General features: G+C 46.4%; 1 protein-coding gene across 1 annotated transcript in view; it reads left to right on the forward strand.

Annotated features, from left to right (window-relative positions):
• The window catches only part of LOC135907092 (lymphotoxin beta receptor inhibitor-like), a 90,076-nt gene that overhangs the window by 33,459 nt on the left and 37,237 nt on the right, over positions 1–19,380 (forward strand). Inside the window, exon 3 of the mRNA XM_065438761.2 lies at positions 15,887–16,036. Within this exon, the coding sequence (XP_065294833.1) occupies positions 15,887–16,036 (150 nt within the window). The remainder of the gene's footprint in view (positions 1–15,886; positions 16,037–19,380) is intronic.

A 19,380-nucleotide genomic window follows, 5' to 3' on the forward strand; every position in this document is an offset into this window, starting at 1 on the left:
TGATTACAGTACCCAAGTAAATTCGGGACCGCACATTGAACCACCACTGGTACTGGTGCTGAGTGTGCTTTGCCCAATTTGGATTAGAGTCACTCCAATAATATACATTATGCAAATTTACCTGGCCGTTTCTTCAAAAATTGGCTTCCTCTGTGCACATGATGTTCATCAAAAAGTCTGGTGACTCATCGGCTTTTGTTAGGACCACATTCAAGAAATCTAGACGATTCTGCAGGTCCTGATTTTCCAAGCATTGGTTCAGGTTAAGATGGTGCGGGTGCAAGGGCGAGTGGTTTAGAATCCTCCATACTGGTGACTCAGAAATTGGTACCTGTGCGGCCTTGTCCCGCATGAGGGTTTGAGGTCATAAGTGCTAGAACATCCGTGCGTAGGCTACGACTCAAAGATGGAGTGCTCCGCCGCTGTTTGTTGAAGCTGCTGGATTGTCTCAGGTTTTCATCATTTCTGATGATACTCGAATGCAGCAATCACACGGGTTCTTAGCGACCGACTGCGCTTCTGTGTGCATGTCCACGCAGAATGTTTCGCTTTTGCTGCGTGCGCGTTTTCGCCCATTGCTGCGAGTTTTAGGCTGCAGAATATGAGCACTTGACAGTACACAAGCAACCATTGTTGTGTGGATGCTATCAGAGCTGTTAAAAAATATTTTTGTTTTAGAGACTTCTACGCCTACGGCGACTGCGATGTGCCGTCGCGACGATTCAATCTTTCTTTTTTCTAAATTCTTGGGCGTTTCAATATTATTTCTCAAGTTGCGTCGCACTGTATGTATATCAATCTTCTCAGCGTGCGATTTTCCGCTGCTTCGTTTTCGTAAACCAGTGTATTAATTCATAACACAAACATGACCATATGCCATGCCTTTTTTAATGTGCTTCTTACTGCTCCCTTTCCATTCCAATGAAGTTGCCAGTATCTAGCATCAACAAGTTCACAGAACAAACCGTCATGACAGAGGGGCAGTGAGCGCGAGCGAGCGTCTCAGTGCGCATTTTCTGCCACTCACCGAACATTGCAGACCCGGCGCCGTAGCAGAAATCATCGCGTTTGTGCTTGCTGCATACTTGGGTTGTAGCCAATGGCTGTTTGCCGGTTCTAAGTTTCACGAGCCAAGCTTCACGCAGCTTCTTGTCCTGCGGCTGCGTGCGAATAAGGCTGATGCCGGGCTCCGTTACATACGTCCAGCACTGGGGCAACGAGCATGCAGTAGCCTACTGTGCTGTACAGCTCCAAAGGCAGCCACTACCAATTATAGTGCTTTAAGATGTTGTCAAGCAGACCCCCAAGGCGGGAAAGCCTTGCCACTTAATCAGAACCGCGGCACAGGTGGAACTTTAAGCTTTCGTTTTCTGTTCACTTCAGCGCTTCTGAAGCAGCCGATGTGGTCACTTTCTCCACGTGATCCCTCATGTCATGTCACACCGACAGTGGCGCCAGCTTTTCCAGTGGCGGAGCTCACCCCCAATAGGCATAACACTTAAATGTGATGAACTCTCAAAAACCTTGTGTGTGCAGGTAACAAATAAGTCTCACAATTTAAAGTGACACTGTTGTGATACAGCACCTAAACAGTTGGGATGAAGAGTAGCACAACATGGACATGGACACAGAAAGAACGACAGGTATGCAGCGCCTGCTTTCAACAACGAAATTTTATTTTGGGATCAACTGTATCCAGAGGGCTCTTATGAAAGGGCACGCGCCAGCATGTGGCCTGCGCTTCATGTCATCTACATATGGTGCCACCAGCAGGCAAGTAGGCAAGGGTCAACAGCTACTGGAGCCAGCAGTTGGCATCCAGAACAAATGCGAACACCAAGCCACGACTAGGGCTCTATGAAAAAAGCTTAAACCAGCCGCTCTCATTTGTGATAGCACTTGTAAAGCTTTTTGCAACTTCCTTGTAGTGGCATGATTAGTGGCTGCGGATTGTAGACGACACACTCACATGTTCCTTTCCATAAGGGCGCTATGTTGCTTATATTCTAACCGTGTGAGTCTTGAAACAAGGTGTCAATAAATTGTGTGAGCAAAGATAAAGAAATTCCTGTTCTAATCATCATACCTTGCTAGTGAAGCAGCGCACTGACACGGACACAGTGAGGACAAACAGGCAGTGCAGCGAGTGTCGTCTTTTCCTGTTTGTCCTCACTGTGTCCGTGTCAGTGCGCTGCTTCACCAGCAAGGTATGATGATCACTCACCAACTAGCCCAACTTTCCACTTTACTGAACTTCCTGTTCTAACATCTTGCAGAAACTGTGAACAACCATCATGACAATCTTATGTGACAGACAATTATGCAAGCCTGTGTAGTTAATAAAGGGAAAAAAGCAGGGGACTTGCATTACTTACGAAAACTTAAATGTCGAAGTCTGTGTAGGTATTCAAGTTTAGGTGACAGTAGTATGAATGGCGTGCTGATTCCATGGTTAGAGATACTGTAAATCTTAAATGTCAGGGTACCTCTTCGCTAAAATGAGCACATGATATCTTTCAACATGGCTGACTAGCAAGCACACATCACTGTCTTCGTTAAGCACCCACAGCTGAGAGTGGTTTGCACCTGATACCCTTGTCGTGAGATTCATGAGGGAAGCTATATTTTATTCATTTGGAAAACATGCATGTTAATTTTTGCAAGTTTCTGGGCATGCATTTTAATAGTGATATGGGCTGGACTGATCATGTCAGTGAACTTAAAAATGAAAATGGCTCAAACCATAGGCATCATTAATTGCATAACAATCTTCTTTCATACTATGAAAAATACAGTTGTATTTTTCTCGTGTTCACTCGGCATCTCATTTACTGCAACTTAGTATAGGTCTGGTGTAACGAAACCAATACACATCAATTGACTGCTATGAAAGAAAAAGCAATAAAACTTTCATTTGGAAGTCCTGATAACCATGGAAACTTGTTGCTTTTCATGTGATGCATTTTTCATGAATACTACAAGCTCAGCCTGGCAGTTTTTATTTATTACCATGTTAACCAAGGCATCTCTTCATTCAGTAGCATGTACAGGTGCGGCCACTGCTAGCGGTATCATGGAAGTTGGCAGCACTCCGTGAAGTGCCACCACTGGCACCTCTTGAGGTCTTGCCAGACGACTTGCCACAGCAGACAACTCTTCAAAATTTTCACCTAGTCACTTTGATTACGCCTGCGCTGTAAGACTTCATGAGGCACTGGTGGTGGGCCACTCCACGGAGCGATGCCATGGGCTCCAGTGTTCCCGCTAGCAGTGGCTGCACCTGTACCTTAGTTGGAGTGTACATTATGGCTTCTGTATTTACATGTGTACTTTGTCTTTTACTGGTGACTGCTTTTCACTTGCTAATAATTGCTAAGTGTTGTCACTCAGCACAAAATGTGCCCGCATGATTCGGAACTTACTTGAATGATATCATTGATTCTATCTGTTGTGCATGTTCTCGCCGAACCTTGTGTAAATCATATTGACCGCAAAAAAGACGGGGACATAGGAAGAAAACACATAAACAGCACAGGCGGTATGCTGTGTTTATGTGTTTTCTTCCTATGTCCCCGTCTTTTTTGCGGTCAATATGATTTGCAGTAAATACCAACTAGGCCAAACCGAAGTTCTTCTGAACCTTGTGTAATCGCATAGCATGCGTGGTGCAAAAAGCGTTGTACTTTCTGGAAGGTGTGCGAGCACCAGCAAGTTATGCTGGAACTTTCAAAGAGTCATGTATAGCAGCTGATGCACTTGATCTGCTGATCAGATTCTCGGCAATCGCCAAATTTTCTCGCTGCTTTCGTGCTTGAGTGTTAGCTGTTCTGCCAAGCACATGTTCAACAGTAGGGAGGTAAATTTGTAACTCACAGTTTTGACACTGCATTGCTCTTCGTCACTTCACCAAGACAGTATGAGCACACTTGCCTTGATTCAGCCAAGTACAAATTACGACACTCAATCACTTGCCTGTCAAATATGCAGTGCCTATTATGGTTTAGTGCATATTGCACAAGTGAGCAATATTCGTTCCTACATTCAGAAAGAAAGATTACTTTTTGACCCAAGTTGAAGAAGTTGTGTTGTTTTTATCCATTGTTTGACTTTAAATGTGCTTGTAACCTGTATTGTTTCAAGTGTTTTACTTTTCCTTTTCCTTTTTCTTGTGTTCCAAGTGTTTTACTTTTCCTTTTCCTTGGCTGCAACTTTGTATATTAGTGCATATATGACAGTGCGAATTGTTTTAAATTGTTCGTGTTGGGTTCACCAACCCCACTACTCTCTCGTTTCCTGACCTGGGGCCTAGGCAGGAGCTGTGTGCCTCTTGCTGTCACCCTATGTCTTTTTCACATTAGCTAATGATGTCTCAAGTCTGTAACAGTCACCAACTAGCCCAACTGTCTTCTCTCATTGTGCTATCTTCATGTGGACGCATAGCACTTCCCGCGTCACGGTAACGCCTCCCTAACAGGGGAAGGCTAACCGTTCTGCAGGCGTTCAGAACAAAGTTTCGTCACTCACTCACTCACTGATATCTAAGCCTTTGCAATTTGCTGTACATTTTTCTTCAGGGCCTGAACAGACTCCCCTCCTTAATAATTGACATAACAGCCATTCACTTTTGGAAAGCTTGTTTGCAATCTGGTTCTGGAGGTGTTGAGTCTATTAGTGTAGTTTTTATTGAAAATTAGTAATTTTGTGTTTAAGACTAATTCTTTGTCCTAGGCAATAAGCTGGCTTTTTTTACTAATGATTGAGTACAGGCACAGTACCTAATGTGGAGAAATAAATATTTCTGCTGTAAAAAAAATTTTGCGGGAAGAAAGCAGGCCTACGAGTGTAAAATAACGTATATTTACAAATGATGGATATGGCGTTCAGGCAACTGCCAGACTTCGTCTTTCTCTAGTCCTATTCAACTTCTTCCTTCACTTCACCGTAACATCACCTTCCCGGCGGGGTAGCGTCGTCCCGGTGCAAGTTATACAGCCTCACTTAATGGGGGGACATAGGGCTTGAGCCTGGTGACGTGAACAACATCGCTGGTTATGTTGGGAGGCACTGAAGGCTGACTGACTGGGGCGATCTCGTATGTCACGTCGGACAGTTGGCGTAAGATCTGATACGGACCAGAAAAATGGGACAGTAGTTTTTCCGACACGCCGACGCGACGTGAAGGCGTCCAGAGAAGGACAAGGGAACCAGGTGAAAATTGGTGGTCTCAGTGCCGAAGGTCGTAGCGTCGCTTTTGAGAAGCTTGCGAGACTTGGAGGCGATGACGGGCGACATCTCGGGCCTGGGCGGCTAAGTCAATAGCATCGCGAGCGTAACCAGTGCTGGGTGACTGTACTGTGGAAGGTAGCAACGTGTCAAAAGGCAATGTGGGGTCGCGGCCATACAAAAGGAAAAATGGTGAAAATCCGGCAGTGTCCTGACGGGACGAGTTGTATGCGAAAGTGACGTATGGTAAAGTGACGTCCCAGTCGCGGTGATCGTTGGAAACGTACATGGCGAGCATTTCAGTGAGTGTGCAGTTGAGTCGCTGGGTGAGGCCGTTCGTTTGAGGGTGGTACGCGGTAGCAATCTGATGTTCTGTAGAACAGGAGCGGAGCAGATCATCAACGACCTTCGATAGAAAGTAGCGGCCGCGATCCGTCAGCAACTGGCGAGGGGCGCCGTGGTGCAGGATGACGTCTTTTAGTAAGAAGTCGGCGACATCTGTAGCGCAGCTGGTTGTCCCAGCGCTCGTGCGATGGCATATCTAGTGGCATAATCGGTTGCTACAGCAATCCATTTGTTTCCTTTCATGGAAATTGGAAACGGACCAAGGAGGTCGAGGCCCAGACGGAAGAGGGGCTCTGTAGGTATATCAATTGGTTGAAGCAAACCAGCGGGAGGCATAGCAGGCGTCTTCAGGCGCTGGCACAGGTCGCAAGAAGCGACATAATGGCGCACAGAGCGATAAATGCCGGGCCAGAAGAAGCGGCGCCGCAGGTGGTCGTAAGTACGAGTGACGCCCAGATGTCCAGCAGTAGGAGCGTCATGAAGTTGCTGGAGCACGGCGAGTCGAAGGTGCTTGGGGACGACTAGGAGGAGCTCTGGGCCGTCAGGACGAACGCTGCGACGGTATAAAGTTCCATCGCGCAAGGTGAACATCCGAAGGGACGGGTCATTGGGATGGTAAGTGTTCGAAGAACGTGTTCGTTCCATAAGTGTTCGAAGAACAGGATCCTTGCGCTGCTCATCGCCAATATGGAGGAAGCCGGAGAGGGACAGAACACTGATGTCCGAGTCTGCATCGGTATTGTCCGGTTGATCCACGGGATTGCGGGACAGGCAGTCAGTGTCTTTATGCAGGCGTCCTGACTTATATGTAATAGAAAATGTATATTCTTATAGGCGCAATGCCCAACGTGCAAGTCGTCCAGTTGGTTCCTTCAAAGAGGAGAGCGAGCAGAGGGCATGATGATCGGTTACAACGCAGAAGCTCCGACCGAAAAGGTACGGTCGAAATTTCGCGACCGCCCATACGAGCGCGAGACATTCTCTTTCAGTAATGGAGTAATTTCGCTCGGGTGTGGAAAGAAGGTGGCTAGCGTAAGCGATGATACGGTCTTGGCCCTGTTGACGCTGAGCGGGGACAGTGCCGATGCCATGACCACTCGCGTCAGTTCGTACTTCAGTGGGCGCAGAAGGGTCAAAGTGTGAGAGAATCGGGGAAGTTGTAAGCCGCTCAATCAGGGTAGAGAAGGCTTTCTCCTGTAGTGGTCCCCAAGAGAAAGAGGCGTCTTTCTTAAGAAGGTCAGTGAGAGGGTGAGCAATGTCGGCAAAATTTTTCACAAATCGCCGGAAATAAGAGCATAAGCCCAGAAAACTACGGACATCGTTCGTTGAACAAGGTACAGGAAAATTTTGCACGGCGTGAACTTTCTGTGGATCAGGTTGGATTCCAGCGGCATTTACGAGATGACCAAGCATGTTAATTTCACGGCGACCGAAATGGCACTTGGAGGAGTTTAGCTGAAGGCCAGCCCTGCGAAACACGGAGAGTATGGTTGTGAGGCGCCGCAGGTGGCTCTCAAAGTTCGGCGAAAACACAATCACATCGTCGAGGTAACACAGGCATGTAGACCACTTCAAACCGCGCAAGAGAGAGTCCATCATGCGCTCGAATGTAGCTGGCGCATTGCATAATCCAAAGGGCATGACTTTAAATTGGTACAGACTGTCCGGTGTGACGAAGGCGGTTTTCTCGCGGTCCATCTCATCGATGCTAATCTGCCAATAGCCGGAGCGGAGGTCAATTGATGAAAAGTAATGGGATCCGTGAAGGCAGTCAAGAGCGTCATCAATGCGAGGCAGGGGTTAAACATCCTTCTTTGTTATCTGGTTGAGGTGACAGTAGTCAACGCAGAAGCGCCACGAGTTGTCTTTTTTCTTTACTAAGACAACCGGTGATGCCCACGGGCTACTGGAAAGTTCAATGATGTCCTTGTCCATCATCCTGTCTACCTCTTTCTGTATGATGGCCCTTTCTGTTGCCGAGACACGATATGGCCGCCTATGAATGGGGCTGGCGTCACCGGTGTTGATGCGATGCGTGACAACAGATGTCTGGCCAAGTGGACGGTCGTCCAAATCAAAGATGTCCCGATAAGATGACAGGAGGTGACGAAGAGCTGTTGTTTGCTCGGAAGGAAGGTCGGGGGCGATCATCTTAAAAACATCGTCCGCAGGCGTCGAGTACGAAGGAGTGGATAACAAAGGTCCATTCGTACTGAGGAAGGATTCAGAGGTCAAAAAAAAAATCTGAAATTCTTCCAAAGGAGTGATATGCGCTATGGCGATACCGTGTGGCAGCACATGCGACGAAAACCCAAAATTGAGGATGGGCACGCAAGCGCAGTTTTCGCGCATCCGAATTAAGGTGCTCGGTAGGGCAATATTACGCGACAAAACCACGTCAGTAAGCGGCGACACGACGTACTCGCCATCAGGTACGGGAGGACAGGGCGTCAGGAGTACATTTGTAGCCGCCTGTGGAGACAGCCTGGCAAATTCAGCAGAACATAAGCGGTGTGGAGCACAAGTGGTTGCGTCGGCAGGAAGCGGCAGATCCAACTGTACAACGCCTGCGGAGCAGTCAATTTGGGCAGAGTGTTTCGAAAGGAAGTCGAGGCCGAGAATTAGGTCGTGTGGACAGTGTTCAAGGATGATAAATAGAACAACGGTATAATGGCCCCCAATGGTCACATGTGCTGTGCACATTCCAAGGACAGGTGACGTACTCCCATCGGCGACTCGCACGGTGCACGGTACGGCGGGGGTCAGAACCTTTTTGAGCCTTCGGCGGAGAGCAGCGCTCATAACTGAAAGCTGCGCTCCTGTATCAACGAGAGATCGAACAGGAACGCCATCAACTTCAATGTCCAGTAGGTTTTCACATGTAGGCAGGGTCAACAGAGGATTTGTGGGCCGGGTCGGAGTTGCAGCCTCACCTCCGGGAGCTGCACCGCCTAGTTTCCCGAAGCGAAGCGACCAGTTGCAGAAGGGGACGAAGAGCGGTGAACGAGAGGCGAACGGGATCTACGACCTTACGGAGACGGGGAGCGGTTGGATCTTGGTGGAGCACTGTGGGCGTTGATGTTCCCAGTCGGCGTATAGGGCGAGAAAGTACGATTGTCTGGTACTTGGCGGTAGTGACTCGGAGACGACCACCGAGGAGGCGATGACCAGTGGTTGCGGCAATGACGGGCGATGTGTCCAATACCGGAACAATTAAAACAGATGGGTTTATCATCCACTGTGCGCCATTCAGCTGGGTTGTGACGGAGTGGAGGAAAGCTTTGCGTTTGGGAATGAGCGGTCGGAGAAATTCGGTAGGTGTTTGTATGACGGATCGAGCAGGGAGATGGAATACCCAAACTTGCTATTTCCTCCCGAATGACCGCTTGTATAAGGGAGATAGCGGCTACGCTTTCCCGACAGTCTGAACGAACTGGAGCCGGGGCCATGGCCTCAAGCTCACGGCGAACGATGCGCGTAACAAACTTCACATCATCCAACCCTACATTACCCAAACACCTGTACACTGGCATAGACAGGAGGAAGTAATCATGTGGAGACTGAGGATAGGACACACACATGCAGCATACTCATACTTGCTAACCGGTACTGATCCACCGGTCTGCATTAGATGTGGAAATCAACTCACAGTCATCCATGTTCTTATACAATGCCCTGTCATGGAAGCCACACGAAAAAAATACTTTCCTGAACTTTACCGCACCAATTTACCTATGCACCCTGCATTTTTCCTATCGGCTGAGCTGATGTTCCCCCTCGACCGTCTGTTAAGTTATCTTAATGATGTGAATGTTTTGAAGAATATATCTTACCGCTTTTAAACTCATCTTCCTTACGCGACCCGAAATCCTACATAATTATCCTAAATTCTCCCAAGAAATGCAAGCCTTATATTTTTAATTCCTAGGCCTTTTCAGCCACCGCAGTACATCACAGGCATTGCAACCCATTATACCCGCTGTCATCTTTATAACATTCTACTGCACTACTAAACATTGTTGCTGGCGCTCTTTGGCCGTTGTAGCCCTTGCGCCATAAAACACTAATTAATAAGTCTGCTTTATCACATCATCAGTGGCTTTCTTGATGACTGACGCTGGAATTATAGGGCAGACATTCGTTGTCCTTGCCTTGAGGTAATGTGACGTTCGTCTCGATCATCATCATCATCATCATCATCATCATCAGCCTGGTTACGCCCACTGTAGGGCATAGGCCTCTCCCATACTTCTGCAACAACCCCGGTCATGTACTAATTGTGGCCATGTCGTCCCTGCAAACTTCTTAATCTGATCTGCCCACCTAACTTTCCGCCGCCCCCTGCTACGCTTCCCTTCCCTTGGAATCCAGTCCGTAGCCCTTAATGACCATCGGTTATCCTCCCTCCTCATTACATGTCCTGCCCATGCCCATTTCTTTTTCTTGATTTCAACTAAGATGTCATTAACTCGTGTTTGTTCCCTCACCCAATCTTCTCTTTTCTTATCCCTTAGCGTTACACCCATCATTCTTCTTTCCATAGCTCGTTGTGTCGTCCTCGATTTGAGTAGAACCCTTTTCGTAAGCCTCCAGGTTTCTGCCCCGTAGGTGAGTACTGGTAAAACACGGCTATTATACACTTTTCTCTTGAAGGATAATGGCACCCTGCTGTTCATGATCTGAGAATGCCTGCCAAACGCACCCCAGCCCATTCTTATTCTTCTGATTATTTCTGTCTCATGATCCGGATCCGCCGTCACTACCTGCCCTAAGTAGATGTATTCCCTTACCACTTCCAGTGCCTCGCTGCCTATTGTAAATTGCTGTTCTCTTCCGAGACTGTTAAACATTACTTTAGTTTTCTGCAGATTAATTTTTAGACCCACTCTTCTGCTTTGCCTCTCCAGGTCAGTGAGCATGCATTGCAATTGGTCCCCTGAGTTACTAAGCAAGGCAATATCATCAGCGAATCGCAAGCTACTAAGGTATTCTCCATTAACTTCTATCCCCACTTCTTCCCAATCCAGGTCTCTGAATACCTCCTGTAAACACGCTCTGAATAGCATTGGAGATATCGTATCTCCCTGCCTGACGCCTTTCTTTATTGGGATTTTGTTGCTTTCTTTATGGAGGACTACGGTGGCTGTGGAGCCGCTATAGATATCTTTCAGTATATTTACATATGGCCCGTCTACACCCTGATTCCGTAATGCCTCCATGACAGCTGAGGTTTCGACAGAATCAAACGCTTTCTCGTAATCAATGAAAGCTATATATAAGGGTTGGTTATATTCCGCACATTTCTCTATCACATGATTGATAGTGTGAATATGGTCTATTGTTGAGTAGCCTTTACGGAATCCCGCCTGGTCCTTTGCTTGACAGAAGTCTAAGGTGTTCCCGATTCTATTTGCGATTACCTTAGTAAATAGTTTGTAGGCAACTGACAGTAAGCTGATCGGTCTATAATTTTTCAAGTCTTTGGCGTCCCCTTTCGTATGGATTAGGATTATATTAGCATTCTTCCAAGATTCCTGTACGCTCGAGGTCATGAGGCATTGCATATACAGTGTGGCCAGTTTCTCTAGAACAATCTGCCCACCATCTTTCAACAAATCTGCTCAACAAACCTAGATTATGTAAGCACGATTTTTCACATAACCACAAAGAAAGAAATCAAATGGAGAGAGGTCAGGTGACCTAGCCAGTCAATTTACATGTAGGCCCATGCCTTCCAATCTATTGCACATTAAAAGTCGCATCCAGGCACTTTCGGGTTCAGCTGCTGCTGTGGGCTGGTGGCCCATCTTGCTGATACTGCAGAAGTGGAAAACGTGACAGCGAGACTTCATTCAGAAACTCATCCACCGGAATGGTGGATGAGTTTTGCTCACATAATGCTGTCCAGTCAGTGTGTTTGATCGAAGAAGATGGGACTGATTACAGTACCCAAGTAAATTCGGGACCGCACATTGAACCACCACTGGTACTGGTGCTGAGTGTGCTTTGCCCAATTTGGATTAGAGTCACTCCAATAATATACATTATGCAAATTTACCTGGCCGTTTCTTCAAAAATTGGCTTCCTCTGTGCACATGATGTTCATCAAAAAGTCTGGTGACTCATCGGCTTTTGTTAGGACCACATTCAAGAAATCTAGACGATTCTGCAGGTCCTGATTTTCCAAGCATTGGTTCAGGTTAAGATGGTGCGGGTGCAAGGGCGAGTGGTTTAGAATCCTCCATACTGGTGACTCAGAAATTGGTACCTGTGCGGCCTTGTCCCGCATGAGGGTTTGAGGTCATAAGTGCTAGAACATCCGTGCGTAGGCTACGACTCAAAGATGGAGTGCTCCGCCGCTGTTTGTTGAAGCTGCTGGATTGTCTCAGGTTTTCATCATTTCTGATGATACTCGACGCGTTTGCTCCACCGCCACACTTCCATGACTGATGTATATATTTGTGGCCTTCCTCTTGTTGCCATTTGCAGCTCCCAAGGCAAAGATCATGTTTTCCTTCTGCTCATTAGTGAAATACATGGTGACTGGGATGAAACAAAACACACTTTTAAACATTTGAGTTGATGTTGCATTTCAATGCCGTTGATAAGAGACTGTGCCTAAGGCATCACTGTAGTTTACAGGGCTTTTTCTTTTTTCGGGGTCAAAAAAGCTTGCAAAGCAAGTGAACATACAGTGAAGCAGGTGGACATACAGCAACATATTCGTTCTCTAGGCATAGTCAATCTATATGATGAGAAATAATTGTTAATTGGCTAACCCCTTCTCATCCAAAATGTAATAAACTTCTACCTTTGTATATATTTAAATATATTTGGTATGTGTATGATGTTTACAGTGGAAATTTAAAACAATGTTGAAGTGAGAAAATACGGACGAGGCAGCCACCACTGGTGCTTCTAATGTGCTTGCCCTCCTATTGTCAGGATTTTCAGAAATAAAGCGAAAGTATGAATTAAAATCTGTGCATGTCCGCGCCAACAGTAATGCAGTAAGATATTAGCTACAATAAGATTGTAATGAAAAGGTCAAGGCAAGTCAAAAGAAACTTCAGATGATGCGAGTTACAAAACTCTGGTATTCACACTTTATGCGAGGGGGGGGGGCTAGATTTCGGCGTAGCAGAGGGCTCTGCCCCCCCCCCCCCAGAAAACTCCGGAGGGGGCTCCTGCCCCGTAGCCCCCCTGTAGTCGGAGCCTATGGTGTTAGTGCTTTCTTTTCTTTTATTCTCATGCTCATTTTCACAAGCCACTTCCTGTATGGGCCTGTTCAAAAGCTCAGTATTGTTAAACAAGAACGAAAAAATGTGGTAGTACAATAGCAATACTTTCTCTTGTATAATTACTGTCAATTACCAGGTTGCTATATCCCTTCGTTCTTATTTAACAACGCTGTCACCTTTTTGCACAGACCAATACAGGAAGTAGCTTGTGAAAATGAGCATGAGAATAAAAGAAAAGAAAGCACTAACACTGCTATTCAACACAAGACAGTTTTTTTGTTTCCCAACAATCAAAAAGGAACAGCAAGTGGTCATCACAATTACACTCTTAGTTGCATGACATTATTGCAGTTACAGGGGTTTCAGTAAAATATTACTTTTATGTACATTGCAATAGGTACAACACAAATCATTTGTAGCATACAAATACACATGTACACTTGCCCAAACATTCATCCTACGCATTATATTGCAAACTATGCACTAAACAACTGTCATGCAAAACCAAAATTTGGCACCAATATTGTGACAAAGCCATCCACAGAATGTGACGAGATAATTTCCTTTGGCAATACACTCCACATTTCGATTGCCCGAGGAAAGAATGAATACTTGAATATGTTGAAATGCGTGAGATATTGCCTGGTGCGTTTACGATGACTGGTTCTTTGTGTGTATATATATATATATATATATATATATATATATATATATATATATATATATATATATACAGTGAAAGCTCGTTAATTCGAACTTCAATAATTCGAATGTATGGGTAATTCGAACTGTACGATTTGGTTTGGCCAAGCTCCATAGAAGTCTATGTATAAAAAAGTCAGTTAATTTGAACGCGAGAAGGTTCCCTCACGGATAATTCGAACTACGCTCGCCTGGCACACGGCCAGAGAAACGCGCCTACTGCCTACACACAAGGCTGTATTGCCTCCGAAATGGAGAGAACGGCGAGAGAAGGCAAAATCGGACAAAAATCTAACCAACGCGGGGTCAGCCAGAAGGCAGCGGCGGCTGCCGCCTCTCCGTTCTACGTAACCTCGGACACTTCTTGCCCATTGCGAATCTCGGAGGCTCTGCAAATCTTGTACAGCTGCTAATGTTGTGCGGAGATGGCACGGCAAGTTCCAAAACACAGCGAATCAAGTACGTCGCAGCTGCGCTTGCAATCAAGAACCAACGAATCAGGGCCTTCACCACCTTCACATGTTCAGCGTCTTTGTCTCGGCAGTCTTCATCGGTTGTGCACCTCTGTTTTCAGCTTATCGGCTGTCGCGATTCATTGGGATGGTGTTAAGCCTCGGCTAACGTTCGTTTCGGTGGACATCGGTAGTGTGGCACAGTCGGACCCAGAGCTTCGACTTGAAGATGGCGTGTGCCCGCGGCACATGCCATCACTTTCTGACACGCCAAATTTCTGACATGCCCTACTGCTTCCAAATCGCAGTGTACTGTTGCCCTCCTTCACTTTCGTTAGTTCGAACTTTCGTTAATTCGAACTGAAGCGGCTTCCCCTTGCGGTTCGAATTAACGAGCTTTTACTGTATATATATATAGATAAAGCATGTGTATTTTTCTTTACGAAAGTATACATGTGCTTGAATTACAGTCACCATTCCTGGGAAAACAGGGGGAAGTCAGGAGTGTAAATTCAGAACGATGAGCAAAATGAGAACAAGGTGAAAGTAGGAGCCAATGTTTCAACTAGTGGACTTGTCTTCTTCAAGGCCACTTGAAGAAGACATTCACCATTCTGTATTTTCTCACCATTCCTGTATTTTTTTGTCCTGTGTATTTCTTTCACAAACAGTTCTACTAGCCTGTATTTGCCTCCTTATGTAATGCCTTTGGGCCTTTAAGGCTGCACATTAAATGAAATGAAATTATGCGCAAATGTTGCAGTGTGTTGTGTGGGAGGGTAAGGGGAATGAAAACATTTCAAAGGGGATTTTAATTCATAAAGGTCTACGAGTGTTTTGCAAGAACCGGGATTTGGCGATATTTTACATGGCAAAACAAGGACCGTATGAACAAGGAACGTATCAGCAGGGTTCTACTGTATTTGATGTCGCTTAGAGATCAGTGCTATATGACATCAATCTATACAATTTTGCACAAGGCTAAATTTTGAAGCAAGCAAATGCCATCAATATTTTATTTTCTCATAGCATGCATGCAAGTACTTAACAGTAGGGCTATTTTTTTTATCTACACTTCATGCAGGCTCCTGTAGATGACTTTAGTGTCGGACAGATGCTATGATGTTGTGTGCTGCACTTGGCTCGCTGGGCTATAGCCAATTGAAGCAGGCAGCACGTTGTCTTCTGCACCAGCAGACGAAAGATGTCCAACTCTGCACTTACTGGCTGTGTATGTGCCCTTGCCTGAAACTAAACGCAATGTATGAGTTTCCTTCCATCAACAAATTTAGACAAACTGTGGTAAAATACATCACGAATGCGCAGTTCATGAAGACAACTTCTCAATGCGTATGTATAATACAGTGCGGAGTCTGAAACAGCCCACACCATCTGCAAGTAAGATATTTTTATCTTGGAAAATTAGCTAGCCTTCTTCTGTGACACATGGTCATGCCAGCACTTTGCTACCATCCTTGCAGCGAATATTCACTATCGTTGCTTATCAGCGCCAACAGTCACAGACAAAATGGCACCAAGTGTTTGCAGTGCTAGCCTGCTTGTTTGTCATCTGCTGCCTACACTCATCAAAACCACAGTCTAGAAAGTAGTTTTCATGCTACACTACAGCTATAAAAAAATGGCTTCGTGTAGGTGGGTGGAACTATACACTTTTCCACACCAAGTGAAAGAAGTGGCGACTTCCTACACTAGCTACAGTTGTGAAGCCAATGTGGGTAAAAAAGAAATAGCCCTAGTAATGAATGTGGGAGCGTACTAATGAGTAATAGAGGTGTTTTTTAGCCATACTAGTACAACATCTAGTACTAGACACATCACAAGACATTGTCACGTGTTTTGATAGTGTCGTGTTTATACAAACATGCATTTTATTTCTTCTTTTATTTCTCTCGTACCTCACAGCTATGGGGCGCCGCAGCAAGGGATGGTCCCCCAGCAGCCAGGCATGGTCCCCCAGCAGCCAGGCATGGTCTCCCAGCAGCCAGGCATGGTCCCCCAGGTGCCAGCAGGCAGCAATTTGATGCGCGAGAAAGCGCATGTCCAGGACCGGGCGTGAGTTCTGTACTCACTGCATGTTGCGCAGTGGCAGTTGTAGGCATGCTGCTGATTTTAGATGCTCTGTCACTATTTACAACACGTGTTTGCACACACATTCTTGGGAATGTTGTTACAGGAAAGAAGGAGCATACGTCTACTTACAGACGGCTTTTCATAATGGAGCCAACAAGCGTAGAACAATGAAAAACCTAAACTCTTCTTCACCATCTCCAAGGCCACCATCAGTGTCCTCTTCTTCCCACATTACAGACTGTGACGTCGCCCCCGGCAGAAAAAGCACCTTATTGGTGTGGCTCATTGGTTCGAGAAAGGTACGGTTTGAGATGGCTAACGTGGATGTCAGAGGGATGTGAAGACACGGTGGCATCCAGTGGAGACACTTCATATGTAACAGGGGTCCAGTAAAGTGGAAAGTTGGGCTAGTTGGTGAGTGATCATCATACCTTGCTGGTGAAGCAGCGCACAGACACGGACACAGTGAAGAGAAACAGGAAAAGACGACACTCGCTGCACTTGCAACACTCGCTGCACTCGCAAAATAGTTGCGAGTGCAGCGAGTGTCGTCTTTTCCTGTTTCTCTTCACTGTGTCCGTGTCTGTGCGCTGCTTCACCAGCAAGGTATGATGGTAACAGGGGTCACCTGGCGGAGGATGCGGTAAGGGCTGTAGTATCGTGAGAGGAGTTTCTCCGAAAGACCAACACGCTGAGTCGGAGACAAAACTAGCACAAGAAAACCTGGTTCATATTCCACGTTGTGATGGTGCTGGTTGTAATGACACTTCTGGCGTGTCTGTGAAGCAGAAAGATGAATGCGGGCAATCTGGCGTGCTTGGGTCGCTGTGGCTATGGCATCCTGAGTGTACTCTGTTTGTGAGTCGAGTGTGGTCGAAAGCAGAGTCTCGAAAGGCAAAGTCAGCTCACAGCGGAAGAGGAGATAGCAGGGTGACTAGCCGGCTGTGTTGTGGTGCAAGGAATTGTAAGTGAATGTGACAAATGGTTGAGCAGTGTCGCAGTTGCGATGATCAGAGGAAACATACATTGCTAGTATGTCAGTTAATGTGCGGTTCAGGTGATCGGTAAGACCGTTAGTTTGAGGATGGTAAGTGGTAGTAAGCTTGTGTTTAGTAGCAGATGATAGATATAAGTTGTTTATGACTTTTGCAAGAAAGTATCTTCCGCGATTGTTGAGAAGTTGACGAGGTGCACCAAAGCGTAAGATAACGTCGTGAAGCAAGAAGTCGGTGATGTCTGTAGCCCAACTGGTTAGTACGGCTCTAGTAGTGGCATAGCGGGTTGTGTAGTCCGTAGCGATGGTAATTCACCTATTTCTGTCATTTGATATAGGGAATGGTCCGAGAAGATCAACGCCAATGCAAAAGAAAGGGCCGGTTGGTATATCCAAAGGCTGCAGCAGACCAGCAGCATGCACAGCTGCTCTTTCCTGGTGTTGACATGATTCACATGCGGCAACATAGCGCCAGATGGGGAGTGGTTGAGACGAGGCCAGAAAAACTGCCGCCGAATTCGGTCATAGGTCTGAGAAACGACAAGGTGTCCAGCGGTGGGGATGTCGTGTAGTTGCTGGAGTACAATCTGTCGAAGATGAGACGGAATGACGGTTAGGAGCTCGAGCCCGTTGGGGTGCATGTTGTGGCGATACAGAATGCCATTTTGTAGCACAAACATGTAAAGGGATGAGTCGGACGGATCAGAGAGCAGGTGTTCGATAAGCTGCCATAACGATTCATTGCGTCGTTCAGCACCAGTGTCTTTCAAGGCAGAAAGCGAAGGAACGCAGATCGGTGTGACCTCCACTAAACCGTTCGGTGCATTGATGGGATGACGAGACAGTCAGCGTCCTGATGTAGATGACCTGACTTATAGACTACAGTATATGTGTATTTCTGTAGCCGTAGGGCCCAGCGACCGAGACGTCTGGTGGGATCCTTGAGGGAAGAAAGCCAACAAAGAGTGATCGGTTGTAACTGTAAATGGTCAACCATAAATGTAGGGTCGGAACTTGCCCGCCGCCCAAATAAAGGGGAGACACTTGCGCTCGGTAATCAAGTAATTGCACTCGGCTGGAGGGGGAGAGGAGGTGGCTGGCATATACGATAATGCATTTGTGCCCACATTGGCGTTGAGCTAAAATTGCACCGATGCCGTAGCCACTGGCATCAATGCGGATTTCTGTCGGAGTGGAGGCATCAAAATGGGCCAGAACAGGAGGCATGGTGAGCAGCATGATGAGCTGCAAGAAAGCAGATGCTTGTTCAGAGCCCCAGCAGAAAGAAATGTCTTTCTTGAGGAGGTCAGTCAGGGGACGGGCAACATGGGCGAAATTGTCCACAAACCTGTGGAAGTAAGAGCAAAGGCCAATAAAGCTTCGAACATCTTTGGTGCAAGTTGGTACAGGGAAATTCTGCACAGCATGAACTTTAGTGGGGTCTGGGCGAATGCCTGACGAATCGACGAGATGTCCGAGCATGGTTATTTGGCAGTGATCGAAGTGGTACTTGGAAGAGTTGAGCTGCAAGCCAGCGGTGCAAAAAACAGAAAGAACAGATGAAAGTCTTTCAAGGTGGATCACAAATGTTGAAGAGAATATGATGACGTCATCCAAGTAGCATAAACAGATGGACCATCTCAAGCTACACAAGAGCATGTCCATCATCCGTTCAAAGGTCGCCGGGACATTGCGCAAGCCAAAAGGCATTACCCTGAATTGATATAGGCCGTCTGGTGTGACGAATGTGGCCTTTTCATGGTCCATTTCATGCACGGCAATTTGCCAATATCGAGAAGAAAGGTCTATTGATGAAAAATAAGTGGCACCGTAGAGGCAATCCAGAGCATCATCAATGTGGGGAAGTGGATATACAGTAAAATTATGTTACTACGAATACCACATTAACGAACTTTTCAGATTTAAGAATTTTTTTTAATCCCCGCCAAAATGCCTATATTTTCAATGCAAAAAACTTTCAGTACTGCGAATTTCAGAGTACCGAATATTTCAGAATAACGTACGTAATTTAATCCCGTAATCACCAAGATGCTTCGTTATTACGAAGTTATGTTGAAGTTTTGGTACCAAATCCCTGAGGCTTACACCTATTATCGTCATCCGCAGCAGCAGCAGCCATGTGCTGGGGAACCTGTTTCAACGGGTACAGCCCCAGCAGCATCGGCATCAGCCGATAGTAATGTATGGTCATGTTTGGACTCTCCTGCTACGGCGCAGGCCTGGTGTCGCCACATTGATAGTGATCGGCAGGAGCTGTGAAGTTATCGGTGCTGTGATTGTGTGGTGCGTTCGCTTTGCTGACAAGAGTTCT

Source organism: Dermacentor albipictus, chromosome 7 (assembly GCF_038994185.2).
Source record: "Dermacentor albipictus isolate Rhodes 1998 colony chromosome 7, USDA_Dalb.pri_finalv2, whole genome shotgun sequence".
NCBI lineage: Eukaryota > Metazoa > Arthropoda > Arachnida > Ixodida > Ixodidae > Dermacentor > Dermacentor albipictus.